General features: G+C 45.2%; 1 protein-coding gene across 2 annotated transcripts in view; it reads left to right on the forward strand.

Moving 5' to 3' along the window:
- The window catches only part of TRIO (trio Rho guanine nucleotide exchange factor), a 338,883-nt gene that overhangs the window by 171,688 nt on the left and 143,611 nt on the right, over window positions 1–23,584 (forward strand). For both annotated transcript variants that reach the window (XM_032415386.1, XM_032415387.1), the window contains exons 10-11: window positions 3,130–3,252; window positions 14,383–14,574. In XM_032415386.1, coding sequence (XP_032271277.1) covers window positions 3,130–3,252; window positions 14,383–14,574 — 315 coding nt within the window. The remainder of the gene's footprint in view (window positions 1–3,129; window positions 3,253–14,382; window positions 14,575–23,584) is intronic.

Genomic DNA, 23,584 nt, shown 5'->3' on the forward strand with positions numbered 1-23,584 from the left:
TCTTTGAAATGTTCTTTGGGCAGCTATATTGATTCCTTGGCAATCTGGGAAATGTTCTCAGACTTGTAGAAGAAGCAAAAGCCTTGTGGGGAATTTGGTTTTGAGTGTGAGATGGATTTCATAATTGTCTGCCACTTTCTTTTTTTAAAAGTGCTTGGAGTTTGTACACCTTCTTTGAATTACTTTCATGTTTGTTGGAAATACAGTTTCACCTGGTATTTACAATTCTGTCTAAAGGAACCGCTAATAAAAGAAAAATTGTAACTCTGAGCAGTTGGTTCATAATAGCTTTAATTTCCAACTTACACTTCCTGAAAGACTTTTCTTAGGCTTCAAAACCAAATTTTTATTTTTTTATTTTTATTTTTTAATTTATTTTAAAGATTTTATTTATTTATTTGACAGAGAGAGACACAAGAGAGAGAACACAAGCAGGGGGAGTGGGAGAGGGAGAAGCAGGCTTCCTGCCGGGCAGGGAGCCCAATGCGGGGCTCGATCCCAGGACCCTGGGATCATGACCTGAGCCCAAGGCACACACTTAACGACTGAGCCACCCAGGAGCCCCAAAACCAAATTTTTATTATTTTAAAAATACTGTAGTTTGTTTCCTCAGCCCTTTCTACCAAATAATGTTTACATTTTACTTTTTCAAATTGTGTCCTTGTTTCAAGTCTGTATTGAGTTGCTGGTGATTATCAGATTTGCTGCTTACCAGTGGCTCAGTTTTTCTTTTAACAGTAAAGTTGAGGAATATACAGAATATACTATAGTTAAAAAGAAAGATCTCTTAGTCCTTCATACAGATCTGATAGGCAGGGAGACTTAGGTATCTTTAAGTTCTTTTCAGGCTTAAAATATTTGATCCTTGTCTCCTGTGTGGTATTGGCCTCATGCCCAGAGGCACTTTCCATTTAACTGTATCCATCCTTGAGGTTGAGACGTCTTGAAGTTGTCAATGGACATTTTGTAGGAGTGGAACAGGATCTCTGTTTTATAATATGAATTAAGAGACTCATGTAAACAACTCAGCAGCTTTTTATCTGCCTTGAAGTCAGGCGTGAATGTAGCTCTGCTTACTAATGGTAATACTAAAGTGCAGTCTCTCTCTCTCTCTCTCTCTCTTTCTCTGTCTCTTATCTCAAGAAAGGAAAATAATGTACACTAATTAAAAAGCAGTGGATGGGGTGCCTGGCCAGCTCAGTCGGAGGAGTGTGTGACTCTTGATCTTGGGGTCATGAGTTTGAGCCCCGTGTTGGGTGTAGAGATTACTTAAAAAAAAAAAAAAAATTAAACTGAAAAGCAACGGATAATTGTAGCTTGTGCCACCAAAGAGCTTACAATTAGATGGAAGCCTGCCATGGGCTACGGTGTAGGGGTGGGGATGCTACACATACTGTGTATCCGCCGAGCTGGTGTTAATGTGCTCAGCAGAGCCCTCACAACTCCCCGTTACAGTCACGAGCACCAAGGAAGCTACAGTCCAGCAAGGATGAAGAACTCACCCAAGAAGACATAGCTAGGCCCTGGGTATGCAGCGGGGGCTAGAAATGGAGGGTGGAAACGAGAGAGCTTTCAGGAGGACTGGGAGTGAGGTGACACAATACATGTAGATCCCCTCAGAAGTACTCTGATAGCGTGACCCCAGTGACTAGCAGATTGGCGGTGTTGACAGAAGAGGTTCAGAAATGAGCTATAACAATAAGGTAGATGTGGCTTTGGCTGAGTCTCTGCTGCAAGGCTTGGCCTCTGTGCCCCGCCCCGCCCCCCCCGCGCCCAATGCACCAACACTTCTGCTAATTCTGCAGGGTCTTTAAGAAAGACCATCAGTGATTTATTCAGGTTTGCAATCTGTTTTATTTACATGTACTACTAACTTTGCTAAACCCTATGCAGAAAGGGCCTTCGGTCAGACCCTTGGCTTCTGAAGGTCGCTGGTTTGGAGCGATAGATAACAAGGCCAGTTGTCCCTGGACGACTGGCCCTTACCAGCTGCCTTTTTTTTTTTTTCCTTCTTTTTAAGAGTTCTGTCAGCACAGCTGATCTCTCTCTAGCGCAGGTAACAAAGGGCAAGGGATCCTTTTCATAGCACTGAATCCCAAGTTAAGACCCCTTTTATTTTGCCATTAGTGGGGAGCCATGACTGGTCTGCTTCCAGGTTGTCCCCTCAGCCACTGTCCTGGCTGTGCCTCCCCAGCTGGTTCTTCAGTCTGAGAGAGTTTTGATCCATATACATCATTACTGTAGTTACTAAATTCGAAGTATGAGAGGTGGCCTTCAGCAGTCTGTTAACAAATGTATTCGAATATTTAAATACCTTGTACCCAAAGTTTTAGTTTTTAGCGGAAGATGTCACTGACTTATTTTTTGCTAGTTCTCTTTTCCCCATCAGAAAGAGGCCAAGTGTACATTTGAGGGTAGCGTAAATATTTTTGTTAGTTTTTTGTGGTTTCTCAAGTAAGAGAGCCAGTGAACTCCTCAGTACTGACTCTGAACCTAGAAACGTCGGTCACACTGCTTAACTTTTACTCCCTTTCTGTATGTGGTGGATGTCAACTTGCAAGAACTTTTAAGTAATTAAATTCATGGAATGTTTAGCTTTCACAACAGCTTAGTAGTTTACAGAATAAATTATCCTCAAAGACCAGAACGGAGGCATTTAAGTGTTTTGTTTTCTTAGGTTTTATTTTTATGTTTTCCATGTTCTAAAGAAGAGGCAGAAAAACATTAACTCTGTGGTTAAAGTTGAATTGCCAGAGTTGGGAAGCTTTGAGCCTTATAAAAATGTTAAGTTAAACTGGTTGCCTGTGGCTTGATAACCAGTATCTTATCCAAAACCCATTCAGTTTTGGATGCTCCGTTGCGCATAAAATGAGATGAGACTTAATCATTACTGCACGTAATATTTATACAGAGACAAACTTATGCTCTTACAGTTAAGAGCTGCTGAAAATCACGTTGGGAAAGCTGGTCAGGCATGGTAGATTAGTGTCCAGTTGCTTCCAGTTTTTTTCCTTCCTTTGCTTCTCGTTTGTTATAGTTTTGACAACAGAATGTATCAGCGGGTAGCCCTAGCCATCGAACAAGGCAGAACATTGTTTTTATGGCATATATGCCTGTATTTTATTGTAGGTGCTGGACTGGATTGAGAACCATGGAGAAGCATTTCTGAGCAAACATACGGGTGTGGGGAAATCTCTTCATCGGGCCAGAGCTTTGCAGAAACGTCATGAAGATTTCGAAGAAGTAGCACAGGTAAAACCATGGCTTTCACTATTTTCTCCCATAAATACCTATGTGGTTGGTTTTGAATTCGTTTTAACCACATCTGAGATGACTGATCTTGGCTAGATATGTTTAAAGGTGATTCACAGGAGGTAATGCTCCGATTTGAGAGTGAGGCTGTCCTTGTCTGCTCAGATATCGTCTGTTGGCTGGGTCATAAAATAAGGTGTTCTTGACACAGAAAAATGCCCTGAATGTTTTTGCCATATTTATTGTACCAATGCCTATTGACTCATTTGTGAGATTTCAACTGATAAACAGTAATGGTTCTCGCATTTCTGTAATGATGGGCCAGCATTTCTTGTCCTTTTCCAGTTCTCTTAAATGTGTGTGCTTAGAAACAGGATGTAGGGTGTGTAGTGTGTTTAGGGCATGGGATTTGTGGAGTTGGAGCATGGGCTATAATGCTCACTAGCTGCGTCGTTTGGAAAAGTCTCTTCACATTTCTCAGATTGACATTCTTATCTGGAAAGTAGGCACAGTGAAGGCTTCTGGAAGAGAGGAAGTCAGGGGTGTGTGTGGCAGCAGCATGGAAAGTACCCAGGCCAGGACCTTCTACTTATTATTTGGTAAATGTGCTTTTTGTTTTGTGTTTTGAAAGAAAGTGGAGTGAAGAAGGGAGAAATTACAATAACATGGCCTTGTGTGTGTGTCCATTCCATGTTATATGGAAGTTATAAGGAGGTGTAGGGGGAAAGTTACTTTAAACAGAAGTTGTCTAGTAGGATGCATCCAAACTGAAAGACATTATTGTAAAACCGAGGAACATCAGAGACGAGGTCTTAAAAACAAGGACAGAAATGACAAAACAACCCCTGTGAGAAGGGTTATTAGAAAGACAGCGGACTTCTTGGGGAGCCGGGTGGCACCGTTGGTTGAGCGCCCGACTCGTGCTTTTGGCTCAGGTTGTGATCCTTGGGGTCGTGAGATCGAGCCCCGCGTCGGGCTCTGTGCTCAGTGGGGAGTCTGCTTGGGAGTTTCCCTCTTCCTCTGCCCCTACCCTCTACTCATTCTTGCTCTCTCTCTAAAAAAAATAAATCTTAAAAAAAGAAAGAAGGAAGAAAGAAAGAAAGGAGGGAAGGAAGGAAGCAAGAAAGCAAGCCCACTTCTCACCAGGAACCACAGATTCTGGAAGTTGGTAGAATAGTCTTAAGGGAAATTAACTCTGAACCTGGAATTCCAGATCCAGCTGAACTATCGTTCAATGATGAGGATAAAATGTAGATCAAGACTGAGTGAGTTTACTACTCAGATACTTACCAGAAGAACTAAAGCATATAGTTTAATTTTTTTAAAGATTTGTTTATTTCAGAGAGAAGGAAAGATTGCTCGTGCATCAGAGTGGTGGGGGAGGGGCAGAGGGAGAAGGAAAAGAATCTTAAGCAGGCTCCATGATCACGCCGACATGGGGCTTGATCTCACGATCCTGAGATCATGACCTGAGCTGAAACCAAGAGTAGGACGCTTAACTGACTGAGCCACCCACGTGCCCCAAGGCATATAGTTGAGTAAGAATAATGGAAGCACCCACTATAATGGGAACGCTGCAAAAACAGGGGCTTTGTTTTGTTCTCTTCTCTATCTCTAACGCCTAGAGCAATGCCTGGCACATTTAAGTGATCAGCAGATATTTATCAAATGAGTTAGTTAATAAAAAGGAAAGTATGAGAAGAAAGGACTGGGATCAAGAACGAGCATAGAAATTGGGAAATATATTTGTAAATCCAAAGATTGACCATTTAAACGGTAGATTTGGAGCAGTTAAAAACAGGGTGGCACTGAAGTACCAGAGCACTTTAACTTGGAAGAGGAAGTGGGTTCTGAGGCCGGCAGGAGCTCCTGCTCAGCTGACTGACACTTGTAAACTCACAGGCACATTAGCATTTTGGAGTGACCACTTAGAGTCTAGGGATAGGAAGTGTCACGTCCTAGTAAGCGTAGCAGGAAAAGAAACAGAAAACTGGGTAAATAAAAATTCATGGAAATGGTCTGGTAGAAGCAAAAGAGACAAAGAAAACAAAAATCATGATAGAAATCACAGAATAAGATGCAGTAATTTGTTCATAAGTATCAGTAATTACAATAAATGCAGAATAGATTTTACTTGTAAAGAGACAAAAGATTCTCTGATTCTCTTAAAAAATCATGGTATTATTTTCAGAGGACACCCCTAAAACATAAATACCCAGGAAGTTTGAAAGTATATAGCCTATTAGAGAAAGATCCACCAGGCAAATATTAACCAAAATAAAACTGATTTACGAATATTAATATTAAGCAAATAGGTTGGAGGGTATAAAAACATGATTAGAAATAAAGAGCTTCTTCCCTTATAAAAAGGAAGAGTGTCAATAGATCCAACAGTGTGGTCTCATCTGTAAGGCAGGGTAGATAGAGGAGTAAACCGTGGCTGTGTGTCCGTAGGTTCTGCATGACAGAGGGTTCAGGTACACACTAGTTTGGGGAACTGAATTCAGGACAGACTTAATGGGATAACAGAACAGTCTGCGCTTAAGTCTTGTTCAGTGAAAATGCCTTCTCTGCATGTCTTCACATACAAAGTAAAAATGACAATCCCTGTCTTTCTGCTTTCTCCATCTCGAGAAAGGAGCAGGAAAAGATGGTGTGTTCAGCAGCCTTGCCGCAAGCAGGATGCGTCTTTGGAGCATTTTTCTTGTCTGTTTTATGTGTGGTATCCCTACTTCATGCCTGTTGGAAAATATTTTGTCTTCCTCTTGTAGAAGAAATGTGGAAAATGTGCTCTTATCTCCCCTTCATTTTTTCCATGCGATAAACTACTGCTATGGCCGATGTGGTTTGGGGCTGGATATGAAATTTGTGTCATATGAGCAAAGACTTCAGGCACTGAAGAAAGTGAGAGGCAGAACTGCAAACAACCAGGCTCTGGAGATGGAGGCTGCTCCCTCAAGTAGCATGGTCACCCATGGCCGTAGGCTGGGCTGCTCTCGCCTCTTCCCACACCTTCCTGAGCTCCCTCTAATAGGGAGGATGATGGTCTACCGAATGTCCTTGTGTGTCCAGCATTCCATCGACCCTTCTCCCTCCAGTTCCTGTGGTTCCTTCCATTCCAAATTAAGAAAATCTCTACTATGGCTAACGCCCTATCTTTCCATGGTAAACTCATCTCCTCTGGTCTGAGCCAACCATCAAAGCTGTCAACACAGGTTCCCAGGGGGCAGCAAGAGTGAGAAGACTCTTTGTGGGAAACATTTCTGCCCTCAGGTTTCTAGGGCAAACCAGGGGTCAAAGTAGCACCCTGAGCTGTGGTCTGCTCTTCACCCCTGGTTCAGAGAGAGGCAGATGCTTGTTTGCGTCCACCTCTACCTACTCAGCTGAGTCCCAGTCCTTTCTTATCTGTGCTCTTTGTCTCTGGGATTCTAAGGGGTGCCCAACCTCTTCCCCGTACACTGTAAGTGCTTAAACCCCAAATCTGAGCTGTGCATCAAGAGCGGCCTTGAATACAAACCCTTAGTTCACTTTGCAGACATCCGCACCCGCTGTCCCTCCCTCTGGTTTTCAGATCCTGGCCATGTGCAGCAGGTTTGGTCCAGACAAACAGTGGCCTTGCCCTCGAGGCAAGATTACATGTTGTGTTTGTAGTTTCCTTCACTGTAGTTTTCTGGCTCTTCCCGAGGGACACAGGCTCGGTGTTGCTGCAGCACAGGCCGAGGCCCGCGGCAGTGACCTTCAGCACCCTTTCCCCCGCCTGCCCCATCCTCGACTGCTGTCCGGCAGAACAAATCACAGAAGTGCTTATGGCAGAGATCTAAGTTGGTATTTTAGATTTATGTCCTTTTTTGAACAGGATGGCCTTTGGAAGCCCCTTAAACTTGGGAGCAGATACGGTATTGTTAGTGCTTAATAAGGAGCTGTATTTCATTTTCTGAAACATATTCACAAAAGTAAAACAAATTTTGGGGTTTAGGGAGAAGAAAATTCTTTTTTGCCGTTGTTTAAGGTTGGTGGTTTTTTAGGGTTGCATCTTGAAGGGTCCTTCGGAAAATCAATTCTAAATTGTCTTTAGCGATCTAGATTTAGCCATTTATTTAATACACTTATAGCCAGCTTCTCCAAAACAGTGAGTTGTGGCATATGGTGAAGTACCAGATACAAGAAGGAAGTGGTGAAAATCTTATGGTTGAATTCATTTAAAAGGCACTAAATATAGATTTATTATGTAGAACAGTTCTGGTGTTCTGGGAAGGAGGAAGCTGAGAAGAAGTCAGGTTGAGTTGGTGGGAGCGAGCTGCACAGCCTGGCGTCACGTCTGCAGGCGCGAGACTTCCTGCAGGAGCCGCCCGCGTGGGGCTTTGTTTCAGGCGCCGCCGTGGCCACATCAGGAAGCACTTGGATACGTTTTGCATGCAGTTTTGCAGAGCCAAGAACCTCCTCTCTACTAATCTGACGATCATCCCTTCTTTATTTTGTACGGTGATTGTGAGTAGCTACTTCCTATTGCATGAATTCGGGCTGATGAATGTAGAGGGTGTGGCCTGGGCAACTATGTCGCATTTTCACGCGGGAGCTTTACAGAAGAAATACGTGCTTTCCCCACGGAAGCTTTCTGCACGTGACTGTTGGAGAGGGAGATGCTCAGGCAGGCATTTTTCTCTTTTACCTTCTAAGTAGGTATTCAAGTTAATGTTCCTTTTTAGATTTAAAAAGCTATGATTACAATAGCCGGTAAAGTAAAGCCCACAAAACTCTGGTTCAAGGAAGAAGCCGGCTTCCAGAGCACAGATTTCTTGAATACGATTAGTAAATCTCTGCCATAGCATCTCCCCACGGGCGTGTATCCTGCGAGCGCTTACACTCTCCTGTCTGCCTGTCCCCTGAGATTCACATCACCTTCCAAAGATGGAACGTATTGTGACAGCCTTCTCCATGAAGCCGTTTCTGTCAACAACTTTTTATGTGTGCCATGTAATTATCTTGTCTTCCGGATAAAGAAGTGTGGCATTTAGGAAAGCAGGAGACATTCCATTTGGGCAAGATTTGCAGAAGATAATCAGGCCTGTTCTCCAGTTCCCTGGTCGCTACTGAGCTCATTGTCCTCTTTTGTGCACAGCATGTCCTAAATTTTTGATTTGCTACAGTTAATAGATCCTTGCTTCTACACCACAGGCTACCATTTCACAATAAGTTCATTTTTTGATATAAGGTGTGGTATTTTGTCTTTTTAAATAAATTCGTAGTGGAGAATTTTGGCCCGATGTTTACTATCAAGGATTTCCTTCAGGTTGGCATGTGCTTACAAGATATCAAATTTCCCTTATCACAGACACTTACTAAATTTCCTAAGGCCTTCACTGCTTTTATGACCATGGGCAAGTTCTTCCATTTCCCCAAGCCTCAGTTTCCCTAGCTGTAAAATGATACCTAATTCCTTCCTTCGCCAGGTAGCTGTGACGAGACTAGCTGTGCCGATTCCCTGCCTAGAACCTTCCCCTGCCCCCCTCCCCCCAAAATTATTTCTCTGGTAAAATGCTAACATATACAGATAGCCGTCAGTAGTCACTATTTTGCTGTACCTAAATATGTGCCATACAGACTTTTTCACTTCTGCTCCTAGTGTTGTGAGTTTTACCACACTGTAGCGGATTTCAGCTCTGTATCACCTGTGTGTGTGCTGGGGAGAGGGGTGGCAGGCTTGTGTCCTGTGCTTTCCCTTCGTGGATGAAAAGATGATCCCTGGCAATTTATGGGCCTATTAAATGATTCAGAACACTGGGTTTGTTTGTTTTTAAGATTTTATTTATTTGAGATAGCACAAGCGGGGGGCAGAGGGAAAGGGGGAAGCAGGGATTCCCACTGAGCCGGGAGCCCGATGTGGGGCTGGATCCCAGGACCCTGAGATCATGACCTGAGCCAAAGGCAGACGCTTAACCGACTGAGCCAACCAGGCATCCCAGGACACTGGGTTTTGTTTTTTTGTTTTTTGTTTTTAAAGATTTTATTTATTTGACAGAGAGATAGCACAAGTAGGCAGAGTGGCAGGCAGAGGGAGAGGGAGAAGCAGGCTCTCTGCTGAGCAGGGAGCCGGACGTGGGGATTCGATCCCAACACCCCAGGATCATGACCTGAGCTGAAGGCAGCTGCTCAACCGACTGAGCCACCCAGATGCCCCCAGCACTGGGGTTTTTAATACAGATTATAGATGTACTGACTCATCATTCTTTCTTGTTACATTAGTATAAAATACCTTGAAAGCTTTCTATATGCAGACTTCGGTCTGTTGTTTTTTTTAAACAAAACAAAACGGAATAGAAGTAATCATTCCTTGAAATACTTATGTTCTCCTCCTTTCCTGTGTTTTCTAAGATCAAGAAAACCCTGGATTCTGTCTAAATGTAGCCTCTGGCCATCTTCTGTTGGTCCCAGACCAGAGGAGCTGAGGATCCGTAGAGAAAGGAAGGCCCGATCTGCCCTGCAGTGTTTCCTGAGTCCTAGCACTTTTACAATTTGAATTTTCTTCTCCAGAAAAGAGGAAACCATTCCGCCCCCACCCGGGCCTGGCCCTTCTAGTATCTCCTTTAATCCTCCTCCCAGGGAATGTGGGCCCACCTCTCAGAGGAGGAACTGGGCCCACAGAGAGATGCCTTTGGGGACAGGATGGCAGGCCGAAGGCAGGAGAAGTCTGGTTTCTTCAGGCTCTAAAACAGCCTCCTGACAGCACCTCCCCTGAAGTAGAAATTTAAGTACTGAATTTCCCCTTGCAAGAGGAACCCTGGCCTGGCCATTTGTTGTTTGAACAATCCTAGCTCTCCTGACTGACTTGGACAAGTCACTTCCCCTTTGCGCTCTTGTGATACGGCTTTGCGGGGCCCAGGCCCAAGGGCTCCAGAGTCACCATTTATCACCGGTATGCTCATTAGCACATGGAAATCTGTTGTCTTCTGTGGCAGTGGGACCCAGGGTGGGCTCTGTTCACAGGAAGGCCTTCGGTCTCAGAGACCCTGCATGCTGACCCTGGCTCCACCAGCCCCTCGTGGGGGCCCAGGGAAAGCCATGGAGTCTGTCATGCGGGCTCGTTTTCTCCAAGTGTAAAATGAGAGGTGGGACAAAGTAAATACTGGGTGGTGTCTCCGAAAATTAAAAAATGCACTTGTTTGTTGGGAACGAACTCACATATGTCTCAAATACCCTTCCCTGCTGGCAAAGAGGTAGAAAAGCTTTCAGAAACAAAGTGTTCAGTGCTGGGAGGCAGTATCACCGGCCGATCCCCTTATCAAACACGAGAGGTAAGCAACTTCATGGCGGTGATGACAATAAGAAAATAGGATTTAGCTCTTAAAAGAATGTGTGTGTGCTGCAAAAAGCATGATACTCTGTTAGCTTCTTTCGTGCCTCTGCCCAGAGATGCAGAGCATGCTTCCTGGGTGAGGCTTCGTGGGGGGAAGCCTGGGTCTCCATAAAGCCATCGTCCCCATAAAAGTCACCTGAAACTGAGCCTCTGATGGTCTAGACCCTTGGTCGGCAATGTATGCAGAACCTCGGTGGCAGGAGCCCTTGATGCTGATCGCTGAGCTTCCCGAGGAGAGCTTTCTCTGTGCCCAGGGGCTGCACCGAAGGGCCCAGGAGCCAGCCCCTCAGGAGGGAAGGTCTAACTGAGATAATTGTGGAAAGTACCCAAGGATTATTCCAAAGGTGAAAGTTTTTTCTGAAACATCCGCTGTGTGTATGTGTGTGTATATTGCGTATACATGCACCCATGTAGCTGACCTTCGAACAACGTGGGGCTTAGGACACTGACACCCCCCCACTGCAGTTGAAAGTCCATGTATAACTTTTTTTAAGGTTTTATTTCTAAGTGATTTCTACACCCAACATGGGCCCAAACCTACAACCCCAAGATCAAGGGTCGCACGCTCTACCAATCGAGCCAGCCAGGCACCTCAAAAATCCGGGTATAATTTTTGACTCCCCCCACAACTTATCTAATAGCCTACTGTTGACTAGAAGCCTTACTGATCACATAAACAGCCAATTATCATATTTTATATGTTATATGTATTATATACTGTATTCTTACAATAAAGTGAGCTAGAAAAAAAAATTAAAATCATAAAGTATATATGCAATACTGTATTCATTTAAAAAAAAAATCCACGTATATATGGACCGTGCAGTTCAAATGTGTTGTTCAAGGGTCGACTGTATAAACACATATACTTTTAAACTTTATTTTTTAGACCAGTTTTAGATTTACAGAAAAATTGTGAAGATGATACAAAGAGTTCCTATACCCCTCCCCCAGCTTCCCCTGTGCTTACTGTTAGTATGGTACATTTGTTAGAGTTAACTGACAGTGGTGGGTTACTGTAAACTGAAGCCCCTCCTTTGTTCAGATTTCCTAAGTTTGCCCCATTCCAGGACCCCGTCCAGGATGCCACATGGCATTTAGCTGCCGTGTCGTAGGCACACTCGCCACACTCAGACCCGGGCCGAGCCCTGCTCCCACCTCCCAACAACCTTGTCCTCCAAGCCCGTGACTGCCCTGCAGGCCTGTTTCCTTAGCTGTGGAAGGGGCTGTGCTGAGGATTAGACCCAAGGCCCAGTGAGTGCTCGTGGCTGTGGCACAGGGAGAGGTGGGTGTGCAGTCTGTGGTGATGATAAAAGAACAGACTGACTTTTCGTTGGCTTTTATGGACACTTCTAAATTCTCTGTAGACACTGCACCCCGACTCACGGCGTGCCCCGGGATGGACTGCTTCTGCCCCCACGCTGATGCCTGGGGTGCCCGTCATTCTGTTCATGCGCATCACGACAGTCCTTCCTGAGACCATCTCATACCTGTCGAGCCGTATTTACACTTGTTTTAAATTTGGGGTTTTTTTTGACTTGCAGGGAAGTTGGAAGTACAGCACAAAGAACTTAACTCTCCCTTGAGCCATTGACTTGAGCATGTATTTCCTACCAGGAAGGGACATTCTGCGGCTGTGTGCCCCCCGTGCCGCTGTCAGAATCAGGAAACGAACGCTGCTGCCGGCTTACCTTCCAGCCCCGGGCCCCGCGATGTCCTTTATGGTGGAGGACCCGGTGCAGAAGCGCCTGTGGCGTTGAGTTGTCACGCCTCAGAGGTCCTTGAGTTTGTAGCACCTCCTTGGTTGTTCCTGAGCTTTGGTGACCTGACACTTTGGAAGATTTCAAGCCCGTTATTTTGGGCATGCTCCTCACTCTGGGTCTGTCTGACGTTTGGTCATGAGTAGATTCCGGTTATACGTACGTCCTCGGCCCGGTGTATCAGGGCTGCCGCGTCCTTCTTGTGCCTTCCCACCAGTCGGCACCTGACTTTAACTCGTCCTGCTACGTCTGGCATGCAGTTTGATTTCCAGGTTAAAGTGGTGTCTGCCACATTTCTCCATTGTAAGATGAGTCACCTCCCCGCTTTGTAATTAGTAAGTACGTAGTGGGGAGCTACTTTGAAATTCTATAAATATCCTGTTCCTCAGCCAGTTTTATTTATTTATTTGTGTCTGTATGAACTTATGGTTTCCTGTTGTATTTCATGGATTGTACTCTGTTACTGTCATTGTTTACTCTCAGACTGTCCCTGATTTGGCCATTGGGAGCCTCCTCAAGCTGCCTTTTGTGTCCTGATCTACCCACATTGTTCTTGAGCATTTCCTTACTTTTGGATACAATAAGATGTCTCAGCCTCCTCTTGTAGTCTGTCCCCCCACCCCCTGAGTAAGCTGTTTGTCCAGGAGCCCTGGTTCCTTGTAGAAGAGAACGGTGATTACAGGTGGAAATTTGGATGCTACATGCTTATTGCTTTTGGGTCACTGCTGCTCCTGGGCCTTCTCGGGACAGAGCGAGATAGGACGTGTGAGTGTGTTTGTGTGGGTGTACAAACGTGCATGTTCACACATCTGTGAAAACCACATATTCACACACAAACCTCCAATTCCAGCCCAGTGCCACAGGGTTAACTCAGCTTTCTCCTTGTCCGTATTTGTAAGTCCCTTCTCTGAAGTGAGGACCCTGTCTCTCATTATCCTTAACCTGTTGGCTGAGTAGATGAATGTCCCTGGATGTGACCAGTCTCCCCAGTGGGAGGCTGCCCATGCAGGGGCACTGTCGTCCTTCGCCAGGCTCAGGCTCTCTGCGGGGACACCGCCCCACACTCTGGGCCACTGATGAGATACCCACCCTGCTCAGCTTTGGGACTCACATGTTGGAGAAGGATGAAGGACTCCACCTGTTTCTCAGAGGGACCGCAGCCTGCTCTGTGGGCCTTCCCGGCAGACCTTCCCTCTGTTCTCACGCTGCGTCCAAGCCCTCCCACCTGTCTCGGCTGCCCTCGGCCCCTGCCGGCCGGCCCTCTCTCTCTCGAGCAGCTCCACGAACAGAGTCAGGTCTCTAGCACACCTCTGTATCTGTGGAACCCATTTGCAGCCTTTCATTTATCATGAATTAAAATGGAGTAATTTTCAAAGTGTTTTTGATACCTGTTTGCACATAACTTTCAGCTCTTTAAAACCCTGGCTACTTTATATAAGCCATTATGGTCATTTCCTTTTTCTCAAAAAATACATCCCCTTAAGTAGAGAAAAGATAAGCACGGATTACCGATAAGTAGAAACACGTTAAGAAGACAGCAACTTGTATTTGCAACGTAATCATTCCACTTGCATTTGCGGAATTACAAAATCGTACATCATACTGAAAAACAAAACTGAAACTCTGCATTCTGCCCCAAGACTGGAGGGGAAAGTGAAGTGGGCACTTGTGCTAGGTGCTGTCTTCTGGATGTGCAGCCCAAGAAGCTAAGGGCCCTCTGTGAGTCGTGGGGCAGCCAGAAGCTGCCTACAGACACCCCAGCACTGCTGTAGAGGGAGGGGCTTTGCCGGAAGGTTCAGGGTTTAACAGTCTAGAACAGTAATGGCAAAAGCTGCTGATGCAGGTAGATTGAACTCCTAAAGTCATCTCTTCCCATCATTTTTTTTCTGTTGAATTTACAGAAATGATCAGGAATGTCCCGAACTGACTCAGTTGCAGTCTGTTAGGATGCCCAGCCGTTTTGTTTGTTTGTTTGTTTTTAATTCACCCTGTTTCTCTGGATTTTCTCTTGTGCAGAACACATATACCAACGCGGATAAGTTACTAGAGGCAGCAGAACAGCTGGCTCAGACCGGGGAATGTGACCCAGAAGAGATTTATCAGGCTGCCCATCAGCTTGAAGACCGGATACAAGATTTTGTTCGGCGCGTGGAGCAGCGCAAGATCCTGCTGGACATGTCCGTGTCCTTTCATAGCCACGTCAAGGAGGTAAGGCGTCAGGAGACACAACGGAGCCTGGGTCTGAAAGGCTCTGTGAACCCCACAGGAAGAGAGTGGGCAGAATGGACTGGTCGTGACACGAGGAAGTGGAGCAGAGTGGCCAGCGATGAGGTGTAGCGCGTTTGCAGCAAGCGGGCCAGCGTGGACGGGGGTGCGCTGGGCTTCCTAGCCTCTAGCCCCACAAGCATAAGCCTGCCTCTGCCAGGGGACGTGGGAGCATGTGTATCTGCAGGACTGGACCCGTGAGGGCTGGGCTGGCGGATGACCGGTGTGGAGTAGCTGGTGAGCAGGGACGTGTCGGGCCGAGGGCTCTGCCCTTAACTTGGAGAGAGAACAGAGCACGTCCGTTTTAGCATCAGTAAATGACCTGCATGTTGTGGTCAGAGCTGGGTTTCCTTTCTGTGTGTTAGTCTGTCATGTGGCCAACATCATGGTTGACTTCTGATTTTATCAGACTGTTCGACTACTCTCAGATTCTGATAAAAGTGAATTTTACGTAATATTAAATTTAAATGTACAAAGCCACCATGGCCATGATAATATTAATGCTAATGTCATAGGTATTCTCTCGTTAATGCACTTACCTCATTGTAAGAGATAATGTTATTTGATGTATGAAAAATAGGGAGGTACTAATTATGCTTTTGTGTGTGTTATTCTTAGTAGAAATCACATAAAATTACAATTCAAGAAACTCCTGTAGCTTTTGAGAAAAAAGGACTTACAAATTCAGTAAGGATATCAACTTTACTACATCTTATTTCTAAGGAAAAAAAAATTCTCCACAGCTCTTTATAAATTGGAATTGAGGAGCCCTTCCAGGTGATTTGGAATTGAACACATGAAAGCTTATAGACACAGGCTGGGAAGAAGGATCTAGAAAGAGTAAGGCTGCCGGAGGAACACAGGAGGGGCATCAGAGATCAGGAACCAATAGATGTATTCAAAAGGAAAGAATTTCACTGCCAAGTCTAGGATCTTAGGCAGTCAGTCTTCAACCAGGCCATTTGTGACTTGAAAGCTTGGCTCCCAGGAGAGCACACTTCCCTCTTACTCTGAAACTCTACGAGCCCGTGTGGCAAACTGGAGGCCCCAAGACCTTGTGCTTCAGCTGCACCCAGGCTGGTGGTGGCTCTGCCGTCCTCTGCTGAGCAGCCCTTTCTGCAAAAGCCAGCACTTTATGAGCCTCGGACGGCCATCAATAGAAAACCAACGCCACAAGTTTCTTTGCCTTCTCTTAATAATGCCATAACTAAAAAAGACTTTACAACATTTACAGAGGAACTGGGTTTTTTTCTGAGGATCCATGGTCATTCTGAGGAGACGTACAAATGCTCCATTTGTCCACAGCAATTTCTAGTTACAGATGTAGCAGGCTGTAAGTTCTTCCCTCAGCTCGACTCAAGCCGTGACCACCAAGTGGCCTCCCTGCCTCTGGCAGCTCTTTTCCCAGCCTCCCGCAGCACTGCCACCAGAAGTAGAAATCTGACCATGTCATAGCCTTGCTCTTGAACCCTCAGCGGCTCTGTGTGTGTGGGGCACCGGACTGAAGCCTCTCAGCATCCTCGTGGCCTGGCTTCCACTTTTCCTCCAGCCCCTCGTACCCAGGACGGTGTCCCCAAACCTGTGGCACTCTCACACCCCTGAAACTTGGACTTGCTGCTTCCCTTCACTTCCTCAGGCAGAGTTAGCGCTTTCCCTGGCACTTCCTGGAACTTCCTTTACATGCACCTGTTGTAGCGCTTGTCCTAGTTGCCGCACAGTTGTGCGTGTCTCTCTCTTTCTCCTCAGTATGGATATGGTAGCTTCTCTTTATCTTATGCATTTGACCCCCACGCTGAGAGGGAGACGGTGGTATTTGTGACAGAGCAGATTGTGCTGTTGCTCATTAAGCTGCGGCAGCCAGCCAGCCAGCAGCGAGGAGCTCTGAGCAGCCACCGTGGCCCCCGTGGCCCTGGGTGGTCTGTGCTGCGGGAGGGGAGGAACCGCAGCCACGTGTTGGTGATCTGATACTTGTCTCTGTGACATGCCCAGTGATACTCTTTAGCAGGATTTGTAAAGGCTTAGCTTGCCTTTAGGACAGAGCAGACCTTTTACATGACACGGTATTTATGGTTTACATCACCTTTTCAACTTGGTTACAGTTTTCAAAAAGCAGACACTAAAGGGAGCTTGAAGGAAGGCATTTTATAAAAGCTGTCCCCCAGAGACTCCGCTTGTGGTCATTGGTTTTTTACATCAGTAGCATTTTTAAGAAAACAAAGAATCTTAGAATGAAAACATTCCAGTTAGCCAATAAGGGTCTGTCTTGTTACACTAGCCTTGTTAATTTATTGAACAGTGAAAACCTATTTTGTTTTCGTTGACTTAGGCTATGGGAACCTCCAGAATTGATGACGCTGGTAGACTGAGGAGACCTCAGATCTGGTTTAAAGGTGGAGTGGTTCATTGTTACAGTTCAAGAATTTTCAGCGCATTCATCCTTCCGTTTTTATATGAGAAACTGCCACAGTGGCAGCGAAGCCGGCATGTTGACCCTGACTTGGTTCTTCTTCAGAGATGCGAGGCCGAGGAACGCTGCCCCCGATGGCCAGTTGGGGTGGGGGGGCTGGCACGCGGGGCGGCTGGGAGGCGGGCCACACACAGGCATGGACTGCTGCCTGATTCTTCCCTGCCATGTGCTTGGACTTCATTTTTAGCCACTCTCGGAGTACATTCATTTTTTACTGACCAGCTCCAGAATTTTCCCCCATCTCCTTTCTCTGTGCTGCATCCATCGCGCCCCAAGACCCACAGGGGTATTTGGTAGGTTTTATGAGGGAAAGGAATGATTTCCTCAATCTTCATGTTTTGAAACTGGTTATTGAATGAAAACTTAGATCCGCTTAGAACAAGTTTAGTTGAAAACAAGATGAGAAGTGACAGAAGGGCCAAGGAGAGGAAGTCCTACTAATCAAATACCTGTTTGTATAAAGTAAATAGTTTAACGTACCAGAGGAATGGAAAATTGGTAAAAGATCTCTGCTATCTGAATTAATTTTTCTCAAGCAGATCATACAATTTAAAATTACATAGAGGAAGAGAGAAGAAGCAGGTTGTCTTTTTCAGTTAGGCAAATACATGAAGCTTTTTGGAAGTTAACTTTCAAAGGCTCCCCAGTGGCGGCATGCAGGTTAACTTTCTTGCCCCCGGGTGCCCAGGCCTGCTGGTTTCTCACTTCCTCCAGAGCACAGCAGTGGCCCTCACCTTTTTGCGGTAAATTTCTGGCTCACTGATGAGCACATAATCAAAGGTGATCTCATTAACAACTGACTTTAAAGGTGCTGGATCAAGGTGATGTCGGTTCAGTGCTAGCTCGGGAATTCTTCTTATGAATCCCACCTGGAAGGGGATTGGTGGTTACCCGCCGTGGCAGACCAAGCACTTAGGTTCTGAGCGAGACCTCTGGACTCCATGCTCTCTTGATCCCAGAGGACGGAATATAGAATTCCCATTCCTGGGAAGAGAGCAGAGAGGAAATATTTTCTACCTTGAGATCGGACGCAGAAGGTGGTTAATAGAGGTGTTAGCCTCAATTTCACCTTCCAGATTTGGAAGCATTCTGGGACCCTTCCGAGTTGTTTTTTTTTCCCCCTCTGAAAGCAATTCATGAGATGCTTTATCTCCTCTCAGAAGGCTGGAAGACTGATAGTCTCCTTTTTCCTTTTGACAGTGTTTTTAAGGTAGTATTTCAAAAGAATGTTGATTAGCCCCACATGAATTTGGATTTTATTTTAGGAGTTTTCTCCTCCTGCATTTGGTCTTCTGCCTCTTGGTCTCTCTGTGTTTTATTCACACCAGGTCTGACTGTACCCCTCCCGTTACGAGTCCTGTGTTACCTGCCCTCCTTTCCTTTCAAGGCTTTATCCCCATTGTTGAGTCACATATTCGCTGTTTCAAGCTCCTTCCCAGGTGTCTCCCTGGCCAGCCATCACATGCCAGGACAAAGATGAATGACCGGTGGAGAAATATACTTCTGCTTTCATGTGTGTTGTGTGTTTTAGTCACTTGTTTGTTTTTCATGGTGGATGTGAAGTTCCTTGAAGACCAGAACTATGTCTCACTTATCTTTGTATCTCACTAGTTAGCCTGTCTTCCAGACTCAGCATAACCTGTCAGCGTGGGGAATAAATGATATCTATTTCTAGCTCACCATTCTGAGATTTAATGATAGAGGGACATATTTCCATTTCCAAATATAGCATAAGCATCGTTATTTTCATCCATTCATACTTTGTTCTCAAAATCAGGTCCTGGGTTAATTGATAATTACCTTTGAAATTTGTGGGTTATTTGAGGCAAACAGGTGGTGGTTTATTTCTGGATTTGATTCAGTGACTTTGAGTTGGTTTTGTTTGCTGGATTCCTGAAAGCCTTGGTTTCCCAGGGAAGACCATTCCCATTTGAATCAGGCTGTGACTCTTGCTGGGTTTAAGTAAAGAAGCCTTTTGGTTCTGTTTCTGCAAACTTACAACTGGGACAAGTTTTTGTTTGGGGTAATGCTTGGGAAAAGAGGAACCTTTCATTTTATTCAGAAGTCAGAAACAAAGACCTCCCAACCACCTGGTGATTTTTTTGTCACAGCATACCCATCTGGCTTCATTTTTATGCCTACAGTTAAGCAAGCAGACTTCTTTCTTTATGCTTGGGCCAGTGCTTCCCCTCCCCGGGGAGCAGGGCCAGAGCCCTCGTGGACTTCACGCTGTGGCCACCATGGTCGGGGAGGGTTTCCAGGGAAGCGGGTGCTGCGTAGCTCCTTGGGGGGATGGGGCTCCTGGGGCCACTTCTCCTCTGGCCCTCACCTAGTTTGCGCCAGGAGTGTGTTGAAAACAGCCCCAGTGCTTTCTCAGTCAGCCCCCTGCTTAAAGGACCCAGATTTCCTTTCTCTGCTTTCACTGGTGGAGCTGGAGAGTGATTGGGCATCTGCTGGTTAACCTCATGCAGGAAAATTGTCTGATGGTGCGTGTTGTTCCTTGTGTTGACCAACTGCCCTCCAACTGGACTCTTGTCCTCGCTGACAGTCACTGTGCAGAGCCCACTCCCCCCTCCTGACCTCCCGGAGAGGGCCTGTCTCTGTTCCCCCTGGCGTGCCTGTCCCAGGGGATGGGACACGTTAGCGAGTGTCCCCAGCCTATGGAGCTTCAGAGCTCTCCAGCTCTCCCACCTGTCCTGTGCTACGTTCTCTACAAACCTTCCATTTCGGCCTTCTCAGCTGTGCTTTTGCTGATGACTCCTGTGTCTGCATTGGCTAAAATGATCTACACATTCCTCCTTTCCCATTTCCACCCTGACATGTATATCTCCAGAGACGTATGTGATACCTACAAACATATTCCCATCTTTCTTTTTTAGCTTTCAGTCTGAAATAATTATAAGTTCACAGGAAGTTGGCAAAAAAGAAATGGACAAGGAAGTCCATGCCCCTTCTCCCAGCCTCCCCCTGTGTCACATCTTACATAACCACAGTGCACTGTGAAAGCTGGGAAGTGACTTTGCTATGCCCCACAGAGCTTATTCCAGTGTCACAGGTGTGCACACACTCGCATGTGCAAGCACGCGTGTGGTTAGCTCTGTGCACTGTTACCATCTGTAGATTCATGTAACCACCACCACGTTCAACATACAGAATCCTACAGAATTGTTCCTGTCACTCTCCTGATACACCTCTTGTTCATACCCAACCCCGACCGCATCTCTAACCCCTGGCAACCACTTACCTGTTGTTCTCCATCTCTATAATTTGTTATTCAAAAATGTTACATAACAGGATCATACTCTATGTAACCTTTTTACTCCACAGTCATTCCCTTGAGATCCATCAATACTTCTTTCCTCTTCATTACTGAGTAGTGTTTCATTGTACGGATATGTCCTCGTGTGTTAGCCATTTACCCAGTAAAGGACAGTGGGGTTATTTTCAGGTTTGGGTTGTTATAAAGAGAGACAGTGGCCCATCACACACAGGTTTACACGTGGACTGAAGTTTTCATTTCTCTGGGATAAGTGCCCAAGAGTGCAACTGCTGGGTCCTCTGGTAAGCTCATGTTCTTAAAGTGCCAAACTGTTTTCCAGAATGGCTGTATCATGTACATTCCCATCAACAATGGAGGAGTGGGCTCTAGTTTTGTAACTGCTCAAAAGTCCGGGATTGCTGTGATACATTTGTCAATGGGAAAGGTTAAGCCCCAATGTATAATATCTTAGGATGTTTACTTCAGATGATCACATCTCAATAATTTATGTTTAATATTCAATGCCCTAGCTGAACTCTCTCCTCCCACTCTTAAACATTTGATTCCTTTGATTTATTAATCTGATGTAGATACAAATGAGCAATTAAACAGCCCCAACCCAGATAAAACAAGAGGAAGCTAAGGGCTAGACCCATCTACTGTGTTGTCAGCCCTCGCGTGACTGAACGTTACATTTGGCTTTGGGCATTCGATTTAGCACTTTGTCTTCGAATAGTCTGTGGTGTCTGGTATTAAAAAAAAAAAAAAAAAAAGCGGTCTTCCCATAGGTGGAAATATACGTATATATTTTAAAAAATCTACTCATTCAAGCTTGCTTTCTGTAAAAATATCATCTTTATTAAAATAATTAACAGAGTATATCAAAGTGGAACATGTCCCCTGAACTGGCTGAGTGATCTGGGGCAGACTGCTCTGGAGCACCTTGGCTTTCCCAACTGCAGAATGGGAACACTAAAGCTCAGGGGCGTGCGGCTCAGCTGAGCGATAGTAACGAACCATAGCGCCCGTCTTGTAGGAGCAGCCAGGACATGTGCCTTTCTCACCTCCTCATGCCGTCTGTAGCTTGTTGGACACAGACAGCGTGAGGCCAACTTAAACCTGAGATGCAAAAGTATAAATACCCAGCTGTGATCTGATCTTTTCCTCACTCATCTTTAACAGAAGCTGTGCAATCTACTTGCGATGCCCTCGCTCTGGCCCCGGTGTTTAGGATCAGAGTTGAATGAAGCCTTTCTGGAATGTACGCTGTTTCTCCAGCCCCACTCTGTCCCCGGCCCCGCTCTGTCCCCAGCCCCACTCTATCAGGACTGATTTGGCTCTTACAAGGAATCTTTACTCATGGGTCCATCCATACTGGCATGTGTTCCTTTGTACGCATCACTTAATGCTTTTGTTACCAGCCAAAGCTACAAAATAAGTGATGGTTTTTTCACCAAATAAGTGCAAAACATTTTTGTTAGCCCGTGGGGAAAGAGGGATGTTATTATCTAAAAGGAAGTTCCTTCTATCCAAAGAGTTCGATGTAAAACAAGTATTTTCTGTAGAGTAGTTTAAAACTGGTTTAAATTCATGAATTTTCTATTTCTTAATATTGGTCCAATATTTTCAGGTAGAGAAAATTTTTATATCAACAAAGTAATTAGACGTTAGTGCAGAGAATTACAGTGAACTCTAACATACCTGACACATAATGGTCACTTAGTAGATGATTATTAAATGAATGAATTAATAATGTACTGTATTGTCTTTATTTGTAACTCAGTATTACAACAGGGAATGGAAATCTATAACTGCACTGACTGACTCCAAATTTTACAATTTCTTGTTGAAGGGTCAGCCCTCAATGGAGAGTTGCAAATGTTGGCTTTAAGTCATTGTTTGTGGGTTGGCCTCAGTTAATATAATAGAAAGGGGAAGCACTTGAACAAATGTCAAGCCAGTGCAATGTTCTAGGTCTTAAAATGCCCAGCTGAAAATGGATGTATATGTAATCTTTTTTACTTGTTAGACTTTAATAGAGCATTTTTAATATTCTTAATTTTTTATTTTGATACTTGGCTTCATAAACCAAATGGGATAGGTCTTTGGTTGATTGCGAGAAGTACATCATCCGTGTGCATTTCTGGCATGTATCGTTTGTTACTGATTATTGTTCTTACTGAATAGGTGGTAGTAGAAAGGTTGATCGCCAACAGCAAATGAGGGTTTTGTCAGGAAAGCTTAAAAGCTCTAGAAAAGAAAGGCTTTTTTGGTTTTGTTGTTGTTTCTTTTCCTCTCTTTGAAGCCCAAAATTCAGAACCCTAAGGTCAAGGAGGGGCTGGGCCTTCTGCCTGGTGCTACTGAAGTCTGTGCATGAGAGAAGAAAGTAGACTTCATGCACTTCAGACTTAGAAGAAGTGGAAGATCAATATGAGTGAAGGTTTCATAAGAAAAGACTTACTTCTTCTAAGTGAGTTCAAGTCTCTCTTACAGCAAGACAAATTAGACCCCTGGGTAGTGAGAGAACTTGATGGTTGGGTCTGCTGATCTTTAAGGAAGAGTGAGGGGAGACACGCCAGGGGGCTGGAGATGCGGAAGGCAGAGTTCACACAGCACTCAGGCGAGGTCAGTCCTAGGCAGAGTTCTAGAAAAGGCGGTTTATAAACTGCCAGTAGAGAAAGAAGTGAACAAACAAGTTATAGCATGTTAATTTCATTCTTTACTGAGTTTCTGGTTTCATGAAGGGCATGCAGTGGAATTAGCATTTGACATTTAATTTGTAGACAAAATAGGAAAGTATGGGCAGTCTGTTAGAACAGTCACTAGAATCAGACTGCTGAATGGCTGGGAAAAAATGTCAGCTGAGGGAGTCTGTTACACAGGACCAGCCCTGTCCTCATCCTCCCATGCTGCTCCCCCAGTGGAAGGTGCCAGGAAGAAAGTGTTCGATAGTAAGGTATTACTCATCATACCCGGTGTGTGAGTAAGGAAGTAATTTTCAGTCCAGACCCGTGGTAGGACCGGACTTGCTGATAGTGGTGACCATGGGAGATGGTTGGACTTGAGGCCTAGTGGGATGGGCAGGTGTCATCCCCGATGTCACCTTCCGTGGGGGAGCAGCCTCTGTAGTCGTCCCGTCTTTGAACTGACTCCACTAATATATTCAGAACTTTTATTTCCCAATGTGACATCTGGAAAGATTGCTCATCGGAACTCAGGCACCCTGA

The sequence above is a fragment of the Phoca vitulina genome, unplaced genomic scaffold (genome assembly GCF_004348235.1).
Source record: "Phoca vitulina isolate PV1807 unplaced genomic scaffold, GSC_HSeal_1.0 scaffold17, whole genome shotgun sequence".
Taxonomy (NCBI): domain Eukaryota; kingdom Metazoa; phylum Chordata; class Mammalia; order Carnivora; family Phocidae; genus Phoca; species Phoca vitulina.